Raw genomic sequence first — 16,918 nt, 5'->3', positions numbered from 1 at the left:
CACAGCATTACAAGGGACACATGGACACTGCAAATAATAGATAAAGGATACAGGTTCCATTTCCACTCATTGCCAAAAAGAAAAGGCATGCCAGACCTGCCACCAAATCAGAGGGCAGAGGCTTTGAAGCAAATTACCAACTTAATGCAAATGAAAGCCATAGAAAAGGTACCTCTTTCAGAACAAGGCCAGGGATTTTACTCCAGATTATTCCTTGTTCCAAGAAAAGAAAATCAATGGAGGCCTATTCTCGACTTGTCCGCACTGAATACTTACCTCATTGTGCCAAAATTCAAAAAGCTGACTCTACAGCAACTCCTTCCCATGCTGGGCAAGGGGTCTTGGCTGGTGACTCTAGACCTCAAGGAGGCATACCTGCATGTCCCTATTCGACAAAGCTGCAGAAGACACCTCAGATTTCTTGCAGGGTCAGAGCATTATCAATTCTCAGCATTGCCCTTTGGCTTATCTACTGCGCCCAGAGTATTCGCGAAATGCCTGGCATCAGTAATTGCACACTGCAGACTTCAGGGGATTCAAATTTACCCATATCTGGACGACTGCCTAATACAAGCGGACAGCAAGCAAACTTTGTTAAAGGACTTGGACTATGCCATCCACCTGTTACAGGCCTTCGGATATACGGTCAACATCCACAAATCAAGACTGGTTCCATCCCAAAGAATAACTTTTCTGGGTGCGGATCTAGACACAACCACCCAAATGGCCTTTCTCACAGAAGAAAAACAAAAACAACTACCAGTTTTCTTCCAGAATCTGACAAGACAAACTCAGCTGACTGCAAGGAAAATCCTGCAGGCCCTGGGTTACATGGCATCTTGCATTCTTCTGATTCCGCAAGCAAGACTGCATATGAGAAAATTACAATGGTACCTAAGAAGTTTATGGACACAGCACAGTCACAGCTTAGAAACTCTGATCCCACTCATTCCTTGCCTTCAAAAGGAATTTCTGTGGTGGGCTCAAGCCTGCTAGTCGAACAGCGGGTTGCCCTTCAGCAAGCCAAGAGCCAACCAAACCATCACCACGGACGCTTCAGACCAAGGTTGGGGAGCACACATGGAGGGCAGATGTATCCAAGGGCTATGGTCACAAAGAGAGCTGCGCATGCACATAAACCAAAAGGAAATGCTGGCAGTGATGCACGCAATCGAGGCCTTCAAACCTTTCCTTCAGCAAGGCCACCTGCTCATAAGGACAGACAACACCACAGTTATGTGGTACATAAACAAGCAACGAGGCACCCATTCCTACCCTCTTTGCAGACTGACAATGAATCTATGGGAACTTGCTTTGAAACTCAACATACAGCTACAGTCCCAGTTCATGCCAGGGAAAGACAGTACACTGGCAGACAGCTTAAGCAGAACTACCATGGATGCACACGAATGGATGCTGCACCCAGACATCTTCTTACTCATCACACAATCATGGGGAAGGCCGGAAATAGATCTGTTCGCTTCCCCCCTCAATCATCAACTGAAGAAATTCTGCTCAAGGACATACCACCCACAAGCATGGAAAGTGGACGCTCTCTCTTTCAGCTGGAAAGCTCTAACAGTGTATGCTTTCCCACCTCTCCCATTAATGAACAAGGTCCTACTGAAGATCAGGACAGAGCAGCCCAGAGTAATTCTGATAGCTCCAAACTGGCCAAGGCAGCACTGGTACCCACTGTTAAAGAGCATGTCACAGACGAAACCATGGCCTCTCCCCCTATGCCCACTCCTACTGACGCAGCACAATTTCAGGACTCTGCACGCCAACCTGAAAACCTTGCAGCTAACTGCCTGGAGAATACCATGACTCCTCCTCAGGATAACCTTTCCCAGAGAGTGAAGGATATTATTATGGAAGCTCGCCGCCCTTCCACAAGGAAGGCATATTCAGCAAAATGGAAAAGATTTCACACCTGGAACACAGCAAAGGGCCTAGATGTGACTGTGATGAACATGGCACATATACTGGAATATTTGGCAGAATTGTCCCACAATGGCCTGTCTTACTCTTCCATTAAGATACATGCCTCAGCAATCTCAGCAGAATACAATGTTAATCCACCTGTCTTCTCTCATCCTCTCCTAAGACAGTTTCTAAGAGGAATCAAAACATTAATCCTCCAAGGAAACCACCTCTACCTACTTGGGACCTGAATTTCGTGTTGGAAAAACTAACACTTCCTCCCTTTGAACCAGCAGCATCGGCAGATCTACAGTTTTGTCTTGGAAAACTGCCTTCCTTCTGGCCATAACCTCAGCAAGAAGAGTATCTGAGCTACAAGCTTTAATGGCAGTGCAGCCATTTCTTATCTTTCATCAGGACAGAGTTTCTTTGAGGACCAATCCTACTTTCATGCCAAAGGTGGTATCCAGGGTATCTTTGAACCAAGCTATTCACTTGCCTACATTCTTCCCACAACCACAAAATAAAGGGGAGAGACTTCTGCACACCCTGGGCATACACAGACAACTGCGCTACTACTTGGACAGAACTAAAAGTTACAGAAAGACTGACCAGTTGTTTGTAGCATATGCTGCTGGGGTACAAGGAAAAGCAATTTCAAAACAGACAATTTCAAAATGGATAGGAAATTGCATTCGTTTTTGTTACTCCTTTCATGGAAAAACTGTGCCAGCTAACATTAGGCCTCATTCCACAAGAGCCACAGCCACCACCACAGCCTTCCTAAGAGGGGTGGCTACCAAAGACATTTTAGAAGCTGCTACATGGAGCTCCGTGCATACATTTGCCAAGCATTACAATTTACCTTTATACTCCAGATCCAGAGCAGGTTTTGCTACGGCAGTCCTGCAGGGTATCTTAACTACACCATCCTTTACTTAGTATCTCCACCCCCAGATTGGCTATGGTATTCTACCCATATGTGATGACTGCAGATGCATCCTTGAAGGACATAGTACAGTTTTGTACCTACCATAAATGTAGATGTCCGATAGGTATGCATCTGCAGTCAGGTTTACCCTCCCTCCTTCCCCTCTGTGATATTCCTAGGGTGTTTACCCCTCTATTAGCTAGCTGGGGGAATCTATTATGGTGTATTTGTTTGTATATACATGTATATATATTTTTGCAAATGTTTGGAATTTTATTGCATTTTTCCAAATTTAGCCTTCCTAGAGGGCACCTGGCATCTGGGGCAAGAAAAACTGAGGAAGATGGCGTCGGCTGATGCTTTTATACCCCAGACGCTCTGATGTCGGGGAAAGTGCGACATCAGCCGAAGCCAGACCCAGACTTTGGAATCCGGCTGATCGAAGGGCTGCCTGAGGCAGGACAAACCCATATGTGATGACTGCAGATGCATACCTATCGGACATCTACATTTATGGTAGGTACAAAACTATACTTTCTTCACATTCTTGCATTTTTGGTTTACCTCAGAACAAGGGGGAAATGATTTTGCATTTTTTTCTATATGTATAGGCAATTCAGCTTTTACTTTCCATGATAAAAGAAATAGTTCATTTCATTTGCAGAGGTCAAGAAAGGGAAGCCTGTTGTAAAGAGACCATATCCACTTAGCTAGTGGACTGTAATTTCTTCAGTTACTCCTTTCATGACAAACATGTGACCAGCTGTATTAGAATCCATTCCACTAGATTCACTAGAGTCACCATTGTCTTCCTTAGTGGGTTCGATACCAAGTGTATTCTGCAAGCAGCTACCTGATCTTCTGCCTGGACCTTCTCCAGGTAATGCAGCTTAGACATTGCATGTAGGGCCAGGGCAGGATTTGCTGGGACCACTCTGCATGGGCCCTTGCAGCCTACTCCTTCTAACAGCCAGTTTTTCACTTGTTCATGAAGCTTTGGGAGTCTTCTCAAGAGTTATTTCAACAGCAGGAGCTATTATGTGAAGCTAGTACACCTTGGAATAACCACCTCAGCAGTGATAGTTACCACCTGAGATGTGTGACATTGTCACATCTTTCCTTGTAACTGAAATGCAGATTTGTATTCTACCACCCTGAAACCAGACGGTCCTCATCATATCATCACTGTTTTCAGATTTCCTGTGTTTCTTCTTAGCCACTAGATAAGCATGAGTCAAGTACCAGTGAGTGTTAACATTGCAGAATTATTTGGCCTTAAAAAAGAATAACTTTTATGGTGTTAACCGTACCATTAATATGAAATGTGTAAAATAAGCTTTGCTTGAAGCCCTTTTATCAAAAGCTGGCTAATATTAAATGTTACTTATTTTCATACAGTTGCATATATTCTTTTTATATTATATTTCTCTGTAGAGAAAGACTATCTTACTTTCTGTAATTATTCACCATTCCTTTTATATTCTGATATACAGATAAATGATCTAGTATCAGTCCCACCTAGAGAAACTGACAACATATATTTAGATCTGCCCTCATCATAGGTGTTATTTTATTAATTTTGTTTCTGTCTTGGAGGATTCCACGCATTACTGATCTGTAGGTCTTAAAGATTGCACATTTGCATAAATGTGCATCAAATGTGCATCATGACAGTGGGAAGCATTTGCTGCTCAACAGTTTATAGACTTGTTAGTGGATGTGGTAGGCCTCTGAAATGCTTTATTCTGTTGCTGAATTCTTTTCTTCTCTCTAAGAACTGAGCAATGGTTATCACTTTGCTTACAATTAATCATTGAGATGATAAAGAAATTGGTAAAAACAGGCAGTAAAAATGCTGTAGACAGGGACAGTATTAGATGAATGCACTTACTGTAATATATAACCCTGCTTTGTTAATGTGGTCTTCTGTGTGATAGAGGTTTGGAAAGTTTCACTGCATGGTGGATCTGACGTAGTCTGTGGAAGCAGGGGTGTTGTGCTTGCATACTGACAAGGAGATTTTCACTCTGAATCAAGAATTTCAAGATTTTTTAACCAGTTTGTCAACCGCACAAGCACATTGGGCAAATTGTCCCTTTTCAAAGTGACCCAGGAGCGCTGTCTGGTTAAATGACTTGCTTAGAATTACAGTTTACTTTGGGCACAGGAAGCAACTCACTAACAGCTCAGACCATTAGTCCTCTGCATGAGCTGCCAGACAAAATAATCCAACCAGCAGTATAAGGAACTGAACCAACAACTGCCTTATTTTTCAGCCCCAAAGGTGAAAGTGTTACCTCTTAAGCTCCATATAGCATGATACAGTGATATGGTTAGGAACAGGGAGGGAAGATTAAGAACATCCTTTGTGTACAGTACATCTGTTGCTTAGTGTGAAGGACCTACTCCGCCATAAGTTGTAAGTGGTGGTGTTTTTTAATGAGAAAATTTGTATTATCCTCATCATCTTATGCCCCTGTATAGCCATTTATAACTTGGAGGAGATTAAGAACTGGACAGAAAAGATGTAGATAAGCTTTATCATTGTAATGTTTGGTGGCAGTGCAGCCCTGTTGAAGTCTGACTTATTTGTATCCCAACCATCCCCCATTACTGCATCAGTGAGGGATTTCCCCTGCTTCACCAAGGGTATATGGTGGGTGCAACTGGGAAATAAGGGATTTCTTAGACATGAAGCCGGTGTCAACAGAACTTATCTTGTATAGATTAACTACCAGTATGATTATAGTGATGACATTGTTGGGAAACTGCATCAGTGCAAATGCATAAAAGTTTGCCACATAGAATGATTTACTTTTATAATGTTTGCTTTTTTGTTTTTCAGCAAACTTTTGTACACTTTTCCTGGATGGGGATCAGGAGTGACTGTACTTGAACAGGTCTGTGGTTTCTTAAAATGGCTTTTTTTCTGAATGAAATGTGTGCAAAATATGCGAGTATAATGAACTAGAGAATTAGAGTGATGCATTCTGAAATTTATTAACCAAGGTATTCACTTAAAATGTAGTAGGTAGAATTGGAGTTATGAGCTGATGTGAAGGTTGCTTTATGATGTATGTGCCTTTACTTTATGATATACAATATATGAGGCTACACATCACCTTATAGAATCACAGATCATCATACCCATAAATCATTGAAATGATAATTTTTTTTTTTGCTAAAAAAAAATCTGCCCTGGGTGTTGTGGAGGGCTAAAAGAAAGTTTGTCCTCTGTGTTGAGGGAATGTTCACCCCTCTATCCAAACTTTTGTACATGCTGTGGGTCAGACATAAAATGGGAAATAGATGAAAAGTAACATTTAAAAAGTCATCATGTTGATGAGCAATAGATGTAATGAGTTGTGACTTGATGAAGTATTAGTTTTCTTGGGGGAGAATATTGTTATACTGCTGCAGCTCTAGCAAGGTACTTCATTGACTTGTACTGACATAAAATTTGACAGAAAAGAACAACACATTCATTCCACTGCCTTATATTGTTTTTCTAATACCTCTGATGAAATTTTCTGAGTTACCGTTGTATTGTGCTTGAATTTTACCTAATTTTCTCTGGATCTCCTGTGATATATTCAGTTCCTCAGCTGCCAGAATTTTATTTGTGCTGCTCACTGCCAGTAACATTTAGAGTCTTAATCTTTGTTCACTGACTTGCTGAGATAGAACTTGAGGTATGTCAGAAAAAGAGTATTTCTTGAAGGAAGGAGTACATTTTTCCACCTAACTTGCATCACACACACACACACACACACACACACACACACACACACACACACACACACACACACATATATTTATATAAGTGTGTTCGCTAAGAAAATGTGGTTTGCTGTGTTAGCAGTGATTTGTCATCATCCTTGTCAACTTCAGTCTGCAAAAGTTAGACCAAAGAATGCATTTCTACCAGGTCGAAGTCCTTACATGATGGGCCATGTGAATGCTTCTTCATATTCCCGCTGAAATTGTGTTGAAAATTTGCTGAAATCTGTAGTGCTTATGGTGATTGAAACCTCACGACCTTTTGCTGCTGCTGAAATAGTGTCTGACTGCAGTCCCCAAAAGTATTACCCACGCCACTGTTTTCCTCTGAGCAATCATGTCATTCTCATCAGGCAGGAGGAGGATTTTCCAATGAGCGAGAGCTGCTTGTTGGTAGTGGACTTGTCATTTTGACTTCACCTATGGTAGAATTTGGGAATACATTCTTAACCTGACTTATGCTTTTCCAATTTATGCTCCATAGCATTCTTTATCTGGTAACTCCACTTTTAGGTTGGCAGCAGTACCCAGCACTAGTCCATGCGTTATCCCCACAGATGCTTCATTGGCTGGAGCAATCCACCACTTGTTCCCATCAGCATAGATTCCTGTGTCATCTTTCTCCATTAGCACGCTGCATGTGGATCACTTATGTGACAGGATCTTAGGTTACCAAGGGTGTTCAACTGCTTCTCTCCAACAGAGCTCTTCTATGTTTGTAGTCAAACTCCCAGCATGAGTCTTTTAAAAATAATGTTATTGCCTCACAGTTTAAACAAATCTTTATATCTTTAGAACCATAAGTGTTAGTCGAAATAGGCAAACGGCAAACTATTCAACACAAAGTAAGCTTTATGATACTTGCATTCATTCAATTCTAGGCCTTAAACTAGATTTTATAAGCCACAATAACCACTGTAAATAGGAATTATGTGATGTTGTATAAACAACTTTCAATATGTTCTTTGCATTTCACTGTTGCAGTCATCACCTGTGGGGTTATCCCTGCTGTGGTAGCCCTCGGCTGGCCCGAATACCAGAGTCAATGTTTTTCTGTATCGGCTGCCGTCGTGTGTTGACTAACATCAGGTTGTCATTGGTATAAAGCAGTGTAGCTGATGCCATTACACCAGTCTTTCTTGCCATGGAGCCCGTAGCAGAAGCAGTTCGGAAGTGTGCCGGTCAGTTGCTACCAGAGTTTGAATTACAGCTGAAAATGGCTAAAGCTAAGTTCCCCATTGGTTAGTGCATGAAAAAAGGATCCCCAATGTCCGAAAAATTTAACAATTGTCTTGCCTGTGGAAAGCAGATCCCACACTGAGATTTCCATTCATACAGCATCACTTGTTTAGGCCCAGACCATGCCATCCCCCATTGCTGGTTTTGTGCCTTCTTTAATGTGAGAACCATTCGTCGTAGAGCTCTTATTGTAGCCAGTTATTTTTGTATTCCCTCTTCACATTCCGAAACATCAGCCAACAATCCATAGACATTCCGAAAAAACGTAAAGATAAATATAGAGACAGACCACACAAGGCTAAGCCTTCCAACGACTCTACCACTAAACAGGTCATCAGTTCTCTGGAATTCAGTGAGGCACCTTCGCAGCCCCTGATGCCTGACATGATACTTTTGCAGGCCTTTACCGAGACCCTTTCAGAGTCCAGTATGCCGTCGAAATATTCTTTGTCTTCTAAGACTTTGGTTGTCTCTGCCTCAGTTGGGTCCAGAGCCACGATGCAGGATCCAGCTTCCAAGGCCTTTCGCACTACCGAATCTAGACAAAAATCGGCGTCTTCTCATCCGACTACCATCTCTCAGACCGATGGATACTCTTAGGCCTAGAAGCAAGGCCACTCCTAGGAACTCTACTTCTAGCCACCATTTTATTCCTGCTCTACCACTCCAAGCCCAAATGCTTAAAATGGTGGCGGATCTTATCTCCCTAATCAGAGGTAGTCAGGCAACAACTTCTAAAAGGAAAAGAGACCGTTCTCCTGAAATACTGACAGAACAGGATTCTGAGGAACCTGATTATTATTATTCAGATTTTGAAGAGGAACAACAACTTCTGACTGCCTATGAGGATTCAGATGCAGAGGAGTCAATTCCTTCTGCCTCCCAATCAGAAGATCTTTCCTTTGGGGAAACCCATCACACCCTCAGGGAACATTTCCACTGGGAATCCCAGGACTTCCCTCAGTCTAAGAAAAAACTAAGAGAGTTAGTTTCTAGACCTGCCCCAGCACAGACCCTTGGCCATCCCCCCTATCTTAGAGGTGGTGAATGATGTCTTCCATGAATCCAGCTTGGCTCCTGACGCCCTCCCACCTGCTCCCAGTAAACCTGACCTGTATTACAGAGTACCGGATTCTCACAAATATCTTTGCAGAAATCCTGCTGCAGACCTCAGAGGTCATTACTTAGGGGCCAAAAGGAGCTAAGGTGAGTTCTGTAAAGAATCCTGTTCCTTCCAACAAGGATTCCAGAGCTTTGGACAGATTGGGCAAAAAAAGTATAAACCTCTGCAACCTTAGCTATCGGAGCACCCAACTGTCAGTTGCACATGTTAAAATATCAACAATACACTTTGGAACTATTAAAGCAAAAGATTTACTGCACTCTTCTTGTCAAGTGGCCAAACACTCATTACACTGTGGATATGACACCCTAGAAGCCTCAAGCAGGGCAGCAGTGTCAGGATCTGTCATTAGGAGACATGCATGGTTGAAGGAACAAACCTCTCCCTGATCATGTCAAGTTTAAATTCATTGATGCACCCTTGGATAAGGACCGCTTGTTTGGAGTAAAAGCAGCAGAGGTACTCAAAAGGATGAAAGACAAAGCTAAATCTATGCCAGCAGTAAAAGATTTCTTTCGGGTACAACCTCCTAGGTTCAGCAGGAATATTTCCTCAAAGCACTGCACCTAGCAGACAGGGGCAAGCTATGCCCCACAGGGACAGACCCCCCAGACTCCTATCCAAGGGACAGCATAGAGCCAAATAGTGGACCACTTCTGCTCCAAAGGTAGGGAGTTCTTAAGCCATCCCTCTATGGCAAAAAGTCTCAATGACTCCCTCTTCCCCCTCTGCCCTCTTGTCACTCAGCAAAAGCTAGCAGGAAGGCTCCCCCTCTGCAAAGAAAATTGAGTTTCTGTAACCAAGGACCAATGGGTCTTAAAGATCATTTTTCAGGGATACAAATTTTCTTTCAACAAACTGCAGATTCCAAGAGGATACCCAGACTTACCTTCAAATCAGTGGGCAGAGGCATTTAAACAAGTCCACCAGAAAATCTTACGCAGGAAAATGGAAAAGATTCTGCTCCTGGAGCCAGTCCAGAGGGGGCAGTACCTCACAACCTTCCATCCCCCTTATCCTGGACTACCTAGCGGAGCTATCCAGTAGTGGCCTCTCCTTCTCTTCTATTAAAATCCACTCCTCAGCTATTTCAGCTCATTTTGATACAGATCAGCCCCTGATGTTCTTTGTGTTTCACTGTTGCAGCCATTACATTTGGGTTATCTGCTTGCAGTTAGCCCTCAGTCGGCCTGATTAACAAAGTCTTGGGTCCTGCGTCGGTTGCTGTCTCTTATTCCGTGACGTCAGGTTGTCAGGGCTATAAAACATGCAGCCGCCGTCATTACATCAGTCTTTCTTGCCGTGCGGTGCCCGAAGCAGAAGCAGTTTGCAAGTGCTGGTTGGCCGACTCCTGAAATTTTCGTTTTCGAGTTTTGGAACTGAAGCCTTCAACTAAAAGCTAAGTACCTTGTTGGGGAAACTTTTTCTTGCTCTAAACCAATGTCAGTAAAAGTAAATAATTGCATTTTTTGTGGAAAGCAAATACCTCATAAAGATTTTAATTCGTACTGTATTCCTTGCCTAGGCCTTGACCACGACGTACCTTGCTGTTGGTTTTGTGCCTTATTTAAACCACGAAATATCCATCGTCAGTATATTTGCGCTTCTAAATTTTTTTGGTGCTCAGTTCAATTATCCTGATATGGCTTCGGTAAGCCATCCGACTACCGACATTTGGAAGAAATGCAAAGATAAAGACGGAGACAGGCCACCCAGTTCACCGGTACTCAGTGAGGCACTTTCACAGCCCCTGATACCCGCTACTTCAGATTTACAGGCCTCTACTGAGACCCATTCAGAGTCCGGTATGCCGCGAGATGCTTCAACTGTGGAACCTGCGTTTTTCTCTACCTTGGATGGGTCCGGAGTCGCTGTGCAGGCACTGGCTTCTAAGGGTGTATTCAGGCCTACTGACTTGCATATTAAACCGGTGCCATCTTCTTCTTCAAGGCCTAAAACTCGAACCATGCCTAGAAAACTGGCGCCCAGACCGCATGGTCAGGCCTCTATCTCTAAAGAACAAATTATAAGAATGACCGAAGACCTTATTACTTTAATCAGGGGAAGCCAACCTTCCATCTCTGAGAGACTTGGACTGAGTTTTCTTATCATACTTCTGACCAGGATTCTGATGCTGAGGACTCTATTCCGTCTACTTCCACCCCAGAGGATTTCTCTTTTGATGAAACCTTACATATTCTCGGGGAGTTTTTTCGTTCGGAAAGTCAGGATTTCTCTGATTCTAAAGAGACTTAGGGATTTCTTACTCCTGCCCCAGCACAGGCCTTTAGCTATACCTCCTGTACTGGACATTGTTGATGATGCCTTTTCGGAATCTAGCATAGTCCCTGACTCTTTACCTCCTGCTTCCGGAAAACCTGATGGATATTACAGGGTTCCTGACTCTCACAAGTTCCTTTTAAAAATCCTACTGCGGATCCTGAAACCATTTCACAGGGACCCAAGGGCATTAAAGCTACTACTGCCAAAAATCCTACCCCCTCAGATAGAGACTCCAGGTCACTGGATAGATTGGGTAAGAAGGTATACACTTCTGCAACTTTGGCCATTAGGGCCCTGAATTGCCAGTTTCATATGTTAAAGTATCAGCTGCATATTATTGGATTGTTTAAACAGAAAATGATGTGGAATCCTGATTGTGCTGAAAATAAGTATTTACAGGATTGTTGTGCATACTGCTGAACAAATTGGTAAACATATATTGCAGTGTGGTTTTGATTCACTAGAGGCATCTTGCAGGGCTGCAGTAACTGGGTCTGTACTTAAAAGGCATGTTTGGCTTAAGGAGCAATTCTTGCCAGATTGTTAAAGCGAAATTACTGGATGCTCCCTTAAATCAGGGCCACCTGTTTGGCAACATGGCAGAAGAAGTTCTTAAAAAGATAGAGGAAATAGCTAAATCTATGCAAACAGTTAAAGACTTTTTACAAGTACAACCTCCAAGATTTAGTAGGCATTGGCCTTCTAAGAATTGGTCCTTTCCTGCCCCTTTCAGACCACCTCAGTCCAAACCCAGATCCAGCAGAGCACCCATGCTTCAGTCCCAGGGGACGCACAGGACTAAGCAGTGGGGGGCCTCCACTTCCAAATTTGGAAGTAACAAAACTCCCCCCTATGTTAAACTGTCTCAATGACTTCTTAAAACTTCCAAGCACTTCTCAACTGACTGGCCCCGTTGGGTGGGAAAGATTGCACTTCATGCAAAGAACTGGGGACTCATTACCCAGGACAAATGGGTTTTAAATATAGTGTCCCAAGGATACAGATTTCACTTCCACAAGTCAACTCCAAGCGGTTTGCTGGATCTACCTACAAAGCAGTGGGCGAGGCCCAAATGCAAATACTCTCTCTCTTAAGCATAGGGGCTATTCATTTGGTACCAGAAGAGAAAAAGGGACAAGGTTTCTACTCAAGATTTTTCCTGGTACCCAGAAAAGACAATTCATGGTGTCCTATCCTGGACCTGCCTACTCTAAACACCTTTTTGTGGATTCCAAAATTCAAGATGCTGACTCTTCACCAGTTGCTTTTTATGCTAAGCAAAGATGCCTGGTTGACAGCACTAAATTTAAAGGAAGCATACCTGTACCCTCAGTCAGGGAGTATTGCAGAAGATACCTACGCTTCAAAGCAGGCTACACACACCATCAGTTCTCTGCACTGCCCTTTGGCTTATCTACTGTGCCCAGGGTATTTACAAAGTGCCTAGCTCCAGTCATTGCATTTTGCAGGCAAAGAAATATTCAAATATACCAATACCTGGACGATTGTCTAATTCAGGCATAAAACCAGGACATATTTTTGAATCACCTGGCTTTTGTACAGAGGGTGCTAACTTGTCTGGGGTACACCATAAATGAAAATAAATCGCACCTGGTACCCTGTCAACAAATCATATTCCTGGGAGCACGCTTGAATACAACTTCCCAGATGGCTTTCCTCATGCCAGAGAAGCAAATTCACTTGACAACCTACTTCAAACAAGTGGTCACAAAAACCCTGCTATCTGCAAGGCAAATACTACAAGCCTTGGGATTCATGGCCTCCTGCATTCTTCTAATTCCATATGCAAGACTGCATATGAGGAAACTACAATGGTGTCTAAAAAGCCTATAGTGTCAACATTCTCAGGATCTAGAAGCAATGATTCCGATCATTCCTTGTCTATGCCTGGAGTTCCTTTGATGGTTAGAGGCCTGCCACCAAAACAAGGGACTACCATACACACTACCCCCTAACGCCCAAACCCTAACAGACGCATCAGACTATGCATGGGGGGTGCACCTGGCAGGGAAGTGCATTCAAGGCAAATGGAACCCAATTCAAATGTACCTTCACATCAGTCATAAAGAAATGTTAGCTGTACAAAATGCTCTGACAGCCATCAAGGCCCACATTCTTCCACGACAATTAATCGTAAAGACGGACAACACCACTGTTATGTACTACATAAACAAACAGGGGGGTACACATTCTTACCTCCTCTGCAGACTAGCCGTGGCATTGTGGAACACAGCCTTGAGCTACCAAGTACATCTACAAGCTCAATTCCTGCCAGGAAAACTAAATACACTGGCAGATGGACTAAGCAGACCCCTCATGGACCCACACGAGTGGAAGCTGGAACCAAGGATTTTTCAACATGTTGACAAGCAAACGGGGGAGCCCAGATATAGACCTGTTTGCCAACCACCAGAACTATCAATTGTAAACATTTTGTGAAAGGACTCCCCACAGACAAGCTTGGAAGGTGGATGCTCCATCCTTCAGCTGGAAAAACCTGTCAGTTTATGCCTTTCCTCCTCTGCCTCTGCTCTCCAAAGTATACTAAAGATCAAACAAGACAAACCAAGGATGATTTTGATTGCACCAGCCTGGCCACACCAACACTGGTACCCCCTCCTGCACAGTGTGTCATGTTTGGCCCCATGGCACAGACTCCTACCCTGCTGTCTCAGCAGGAGAACCAGATTCTGCAACCTCAGCTTCAAACACGGAACCTAGCAGCCTGGCTAATTACCTAAGCTATCTTTTACCATCCCTCAGTAAACCAGTGATGGATGTCATTTTAGAGGCAAGGAGGCCTAGTACTAGAAAATCTTATGCTGAAAAATGGAAAAGATTCTGTGTGCCTGGAACCAATCTCAAGGGATGAGCACAGCAGTGCCCAATTTACCTCAAATTTTACAATACTTTACTGAGATGCTTCTCAAGGGCCTGTCTTTTTCCTCAATAAAAATTCACGCCTCAGCCATTTCAGCTCATTATAACACAGAACCTCCCCTCTTGTCTCTTCCACTGCCCAAGCAGTTCCTCAGAGGAGCCAACATTTTAAGACCACCCAGGAGAGCTCCAACTCCAGCCTGGGACCTTAACTATGTATTGGAGAAACTCACCCTTCCTCCTTTCAAGCCAGCTGCTACTGCAGATTTAAAATTTCTTTTCTTGGAAAACAGCTTCCCTTTTAGCCATCACTTCAGCAAGAAGGGTATCTTTATTTCAGGCCCTTATGGCAGTAGAGACTTTCATCATCTTTCATGCGGACAGGGTGTCCCTCTGGACCAGTCCCTCTTTCATGCCAAAGGTGGTATCCAGTATGGCCTTTAATCAGTCCATTCATTTGCCTACCTTCTTTCCTAATCCACAGAACAAAGGGAAATGGATACTGCACTCGATGTGCACAGACAACTTAGATTCTACTTGGACAGGTCAAAACCTCAAAGGAAATCTGAACACCTGCTGGTGGCATTTGCTGCAGGGACAGAGGGGAAGGCTATTTCAGAGAGAACTATCTCCAAATGGATAGGCCATTGCATTCACTTCTACTGTAAGCACCATGGAAAACCTATCCCACAGGGGATTAGATGCCACTCAACCAGGGCTGCATCTACCTCTAAAGCCTTTCTCCGAGGCGTACCTACCAGGGACATCCTAGAAGCTGCTACCTGGAGTTCTGTGCATACTTTCACCAAGCATTACCATTTGCCAATTTTCTCTAAATCCAGAGCTAGCTTTGCCACTGCAGTTTTGCAGGGCCTTATAGCCGGTCCTAATGCTATCTAAATTCCTCCTCCCATCCTTAGCTTTGGGAATCTGCCCAAATGTAATGACTGCAACAGTGAAACACGAAGAACATAGGACAGTTGTGTACACTTACCATAAATGTAGATTTTTGAGTGTATTCACTGTTGCAGTCCTGGTTACCCTCCCTCCAGCCCCCTGACTTTGGCTATACCTCTTCCCTCCTTTTCAATGCTTAAAAGCTTTTTGGTGTATTTGCTTTTTTGTTTGAGGTATAACCTTGTATATTTATAGAAAGTTACTATTTTCTTGAAATCCTGTGTTTTGTGATGTAGTGTGTACTAATTAGTATTCGCCAGATCCAGCCCAGGCATTCTCTAGAAAGAAAGCAGACCATACAAGACAGAGCAATTGACACCCAAGTTAAGGAGAAACCAGGGTAGCGGGAAGCATCTAATCAGGTGAGAGATGAAGATACTTTGGGACCTCCCATAGGAAGCCATTACAAACATACAGTAAGAGAAAAACTTGAAACTATGGCAACTCTGACAAAGTCTCGTAGAGTGTTTAGGCCAGTGAGTTCCCATATGAAAGAGCAACAGATGACAGAGGGCAAAACTGAAGAGAACATGGCACAGGAAGATGCTTTGGAACTTTCTGCAGAATGCCCACAGGCATTGGAGAACAAAGAATGTGCCCTCAGTTTAGAAGAAAATGATCTAAGAAAAGAGCTGGTTAATTTAATGGAGATGGATAGACATATTAAGATCAATGAAAGAAATAGACTGCAGAAGGTCACTAAACCCAAAAAGTTAGAAGTTTAATAAAACAAATGAACACAGTAGTTAGGACTGTCCATAAAGATTCATGCAATATAACAGAAGTAAATAGGATACATTACTATGCAGCCAAATTAATAAAGACAAAGTCCTGTCACAAGAACACGGGGTAGTAAGGGAAAGGACGGGGGAGAAATTGAATGCCATCGTGGAAGTATTGAACAGCGAAAACTATAAAGCAATTAAGACAAGAAGTGTCACTGTTGGAAGAATATAGAAGACAGAACAGATCAACAAAAATATTCAGAAAGATAGATGTGATAAAAGCAATGCCCAGTATTATAACATATCAGGATTTATTGTGCACTAGTGCATATAATAAACTAAAGAATATTAGCACTGAAGAATTATATGCTGCCTTCTGTTGGTTTCTTGCTGTTACTTACATTTGCATGCATACATACCACAGTATATTTAACTATTTATTGTGACCAACTAGTCTTATTACTGTATTGTACCAAGTACAATAAATACACTGAGACAAACTGCTTCCGTTAATGTGCATTTACTATTACATTTTCCTTTCGGATCTACAAGCATGCAACACAGATGCTGTCCACTCTCTATGGCAAATTCCCAAAGCTTGTTTATACACACTCATATTTATACCAAAAAGTCTGATTTTTTTCTCACAGTCTGATGTATAACAGATGTTCTTCATCTCACATTGCTGCAGTCATAACCTGTGGGTAGTCCGCTGTCCTCGGTCGGCCCGAATACCAAAGTGTTAGGCTGGCGTCGGTCATGGTCGCTCAGATCTGACGTCAGTACGCCGTGGTACTAAAGCGCATGACCGACGCCATATCCTCAGTCTTTCTTGCCGCATGGTCCGAAGCAGAAGCAGCGTTTGCAAGTGCCGTTCGGCGTCCTGAAATTTTCGTATTCTGAGTTTCAGACCGAAAACCAGGTTGGGCTAAGTACCCCGTTGGGGAATATTTTTGTCTTTTCTTGCCTCAGTTAAATCCGGATGTCAGAAAAAGTGAATAATTGTATTTCTTGTGGGAAACAGATACCTCATAGGGATTACCACTCTCTCTGTAT

General features: G+C 43.0%; 1 protein-coding gene across 1 annotated transcript in view; it reads left to right on the top strand.

Moving 5' to 3' along the window:
• The window catches only part of WDR36 (WD repeat domain 36), a 1,582,076-nt gene that overhangs the window by 467,204 nt on the left and 1,097,954 nt on the right, over positions 1-16,918 (top strand). The window contains exon 6 of the mRNA XM_044064266.1: positions 5,700-5,754. Coding sequence (XP_043920201.1) covers positions 5,700-5,754 — 55 coding nt within the window. The remainder of the gene's footprint in view (positions 1-5,699; positions 5,755-16,918) is intronic.

The sequence above is a fragment of the Protopterus annectens genome, chromosome 2.part2 (genome assembly GCF_019279795.1).
Source record: "Protopterus annectens isolate FY-2018-M chromosome 2.part2, PAN1.0, whole genome shotgun sequence".
NCBI classification, from domain to species: Eukaryota; Metazoa; Chordata; order Ceratodontiformes; family Protopteridae; genus Protopterus; species Protopterus annectens.
Note: the sequence above shows the minus strand (reverse complement) of the source record. Positions and strands in the feature narration are given on the sequence as shown.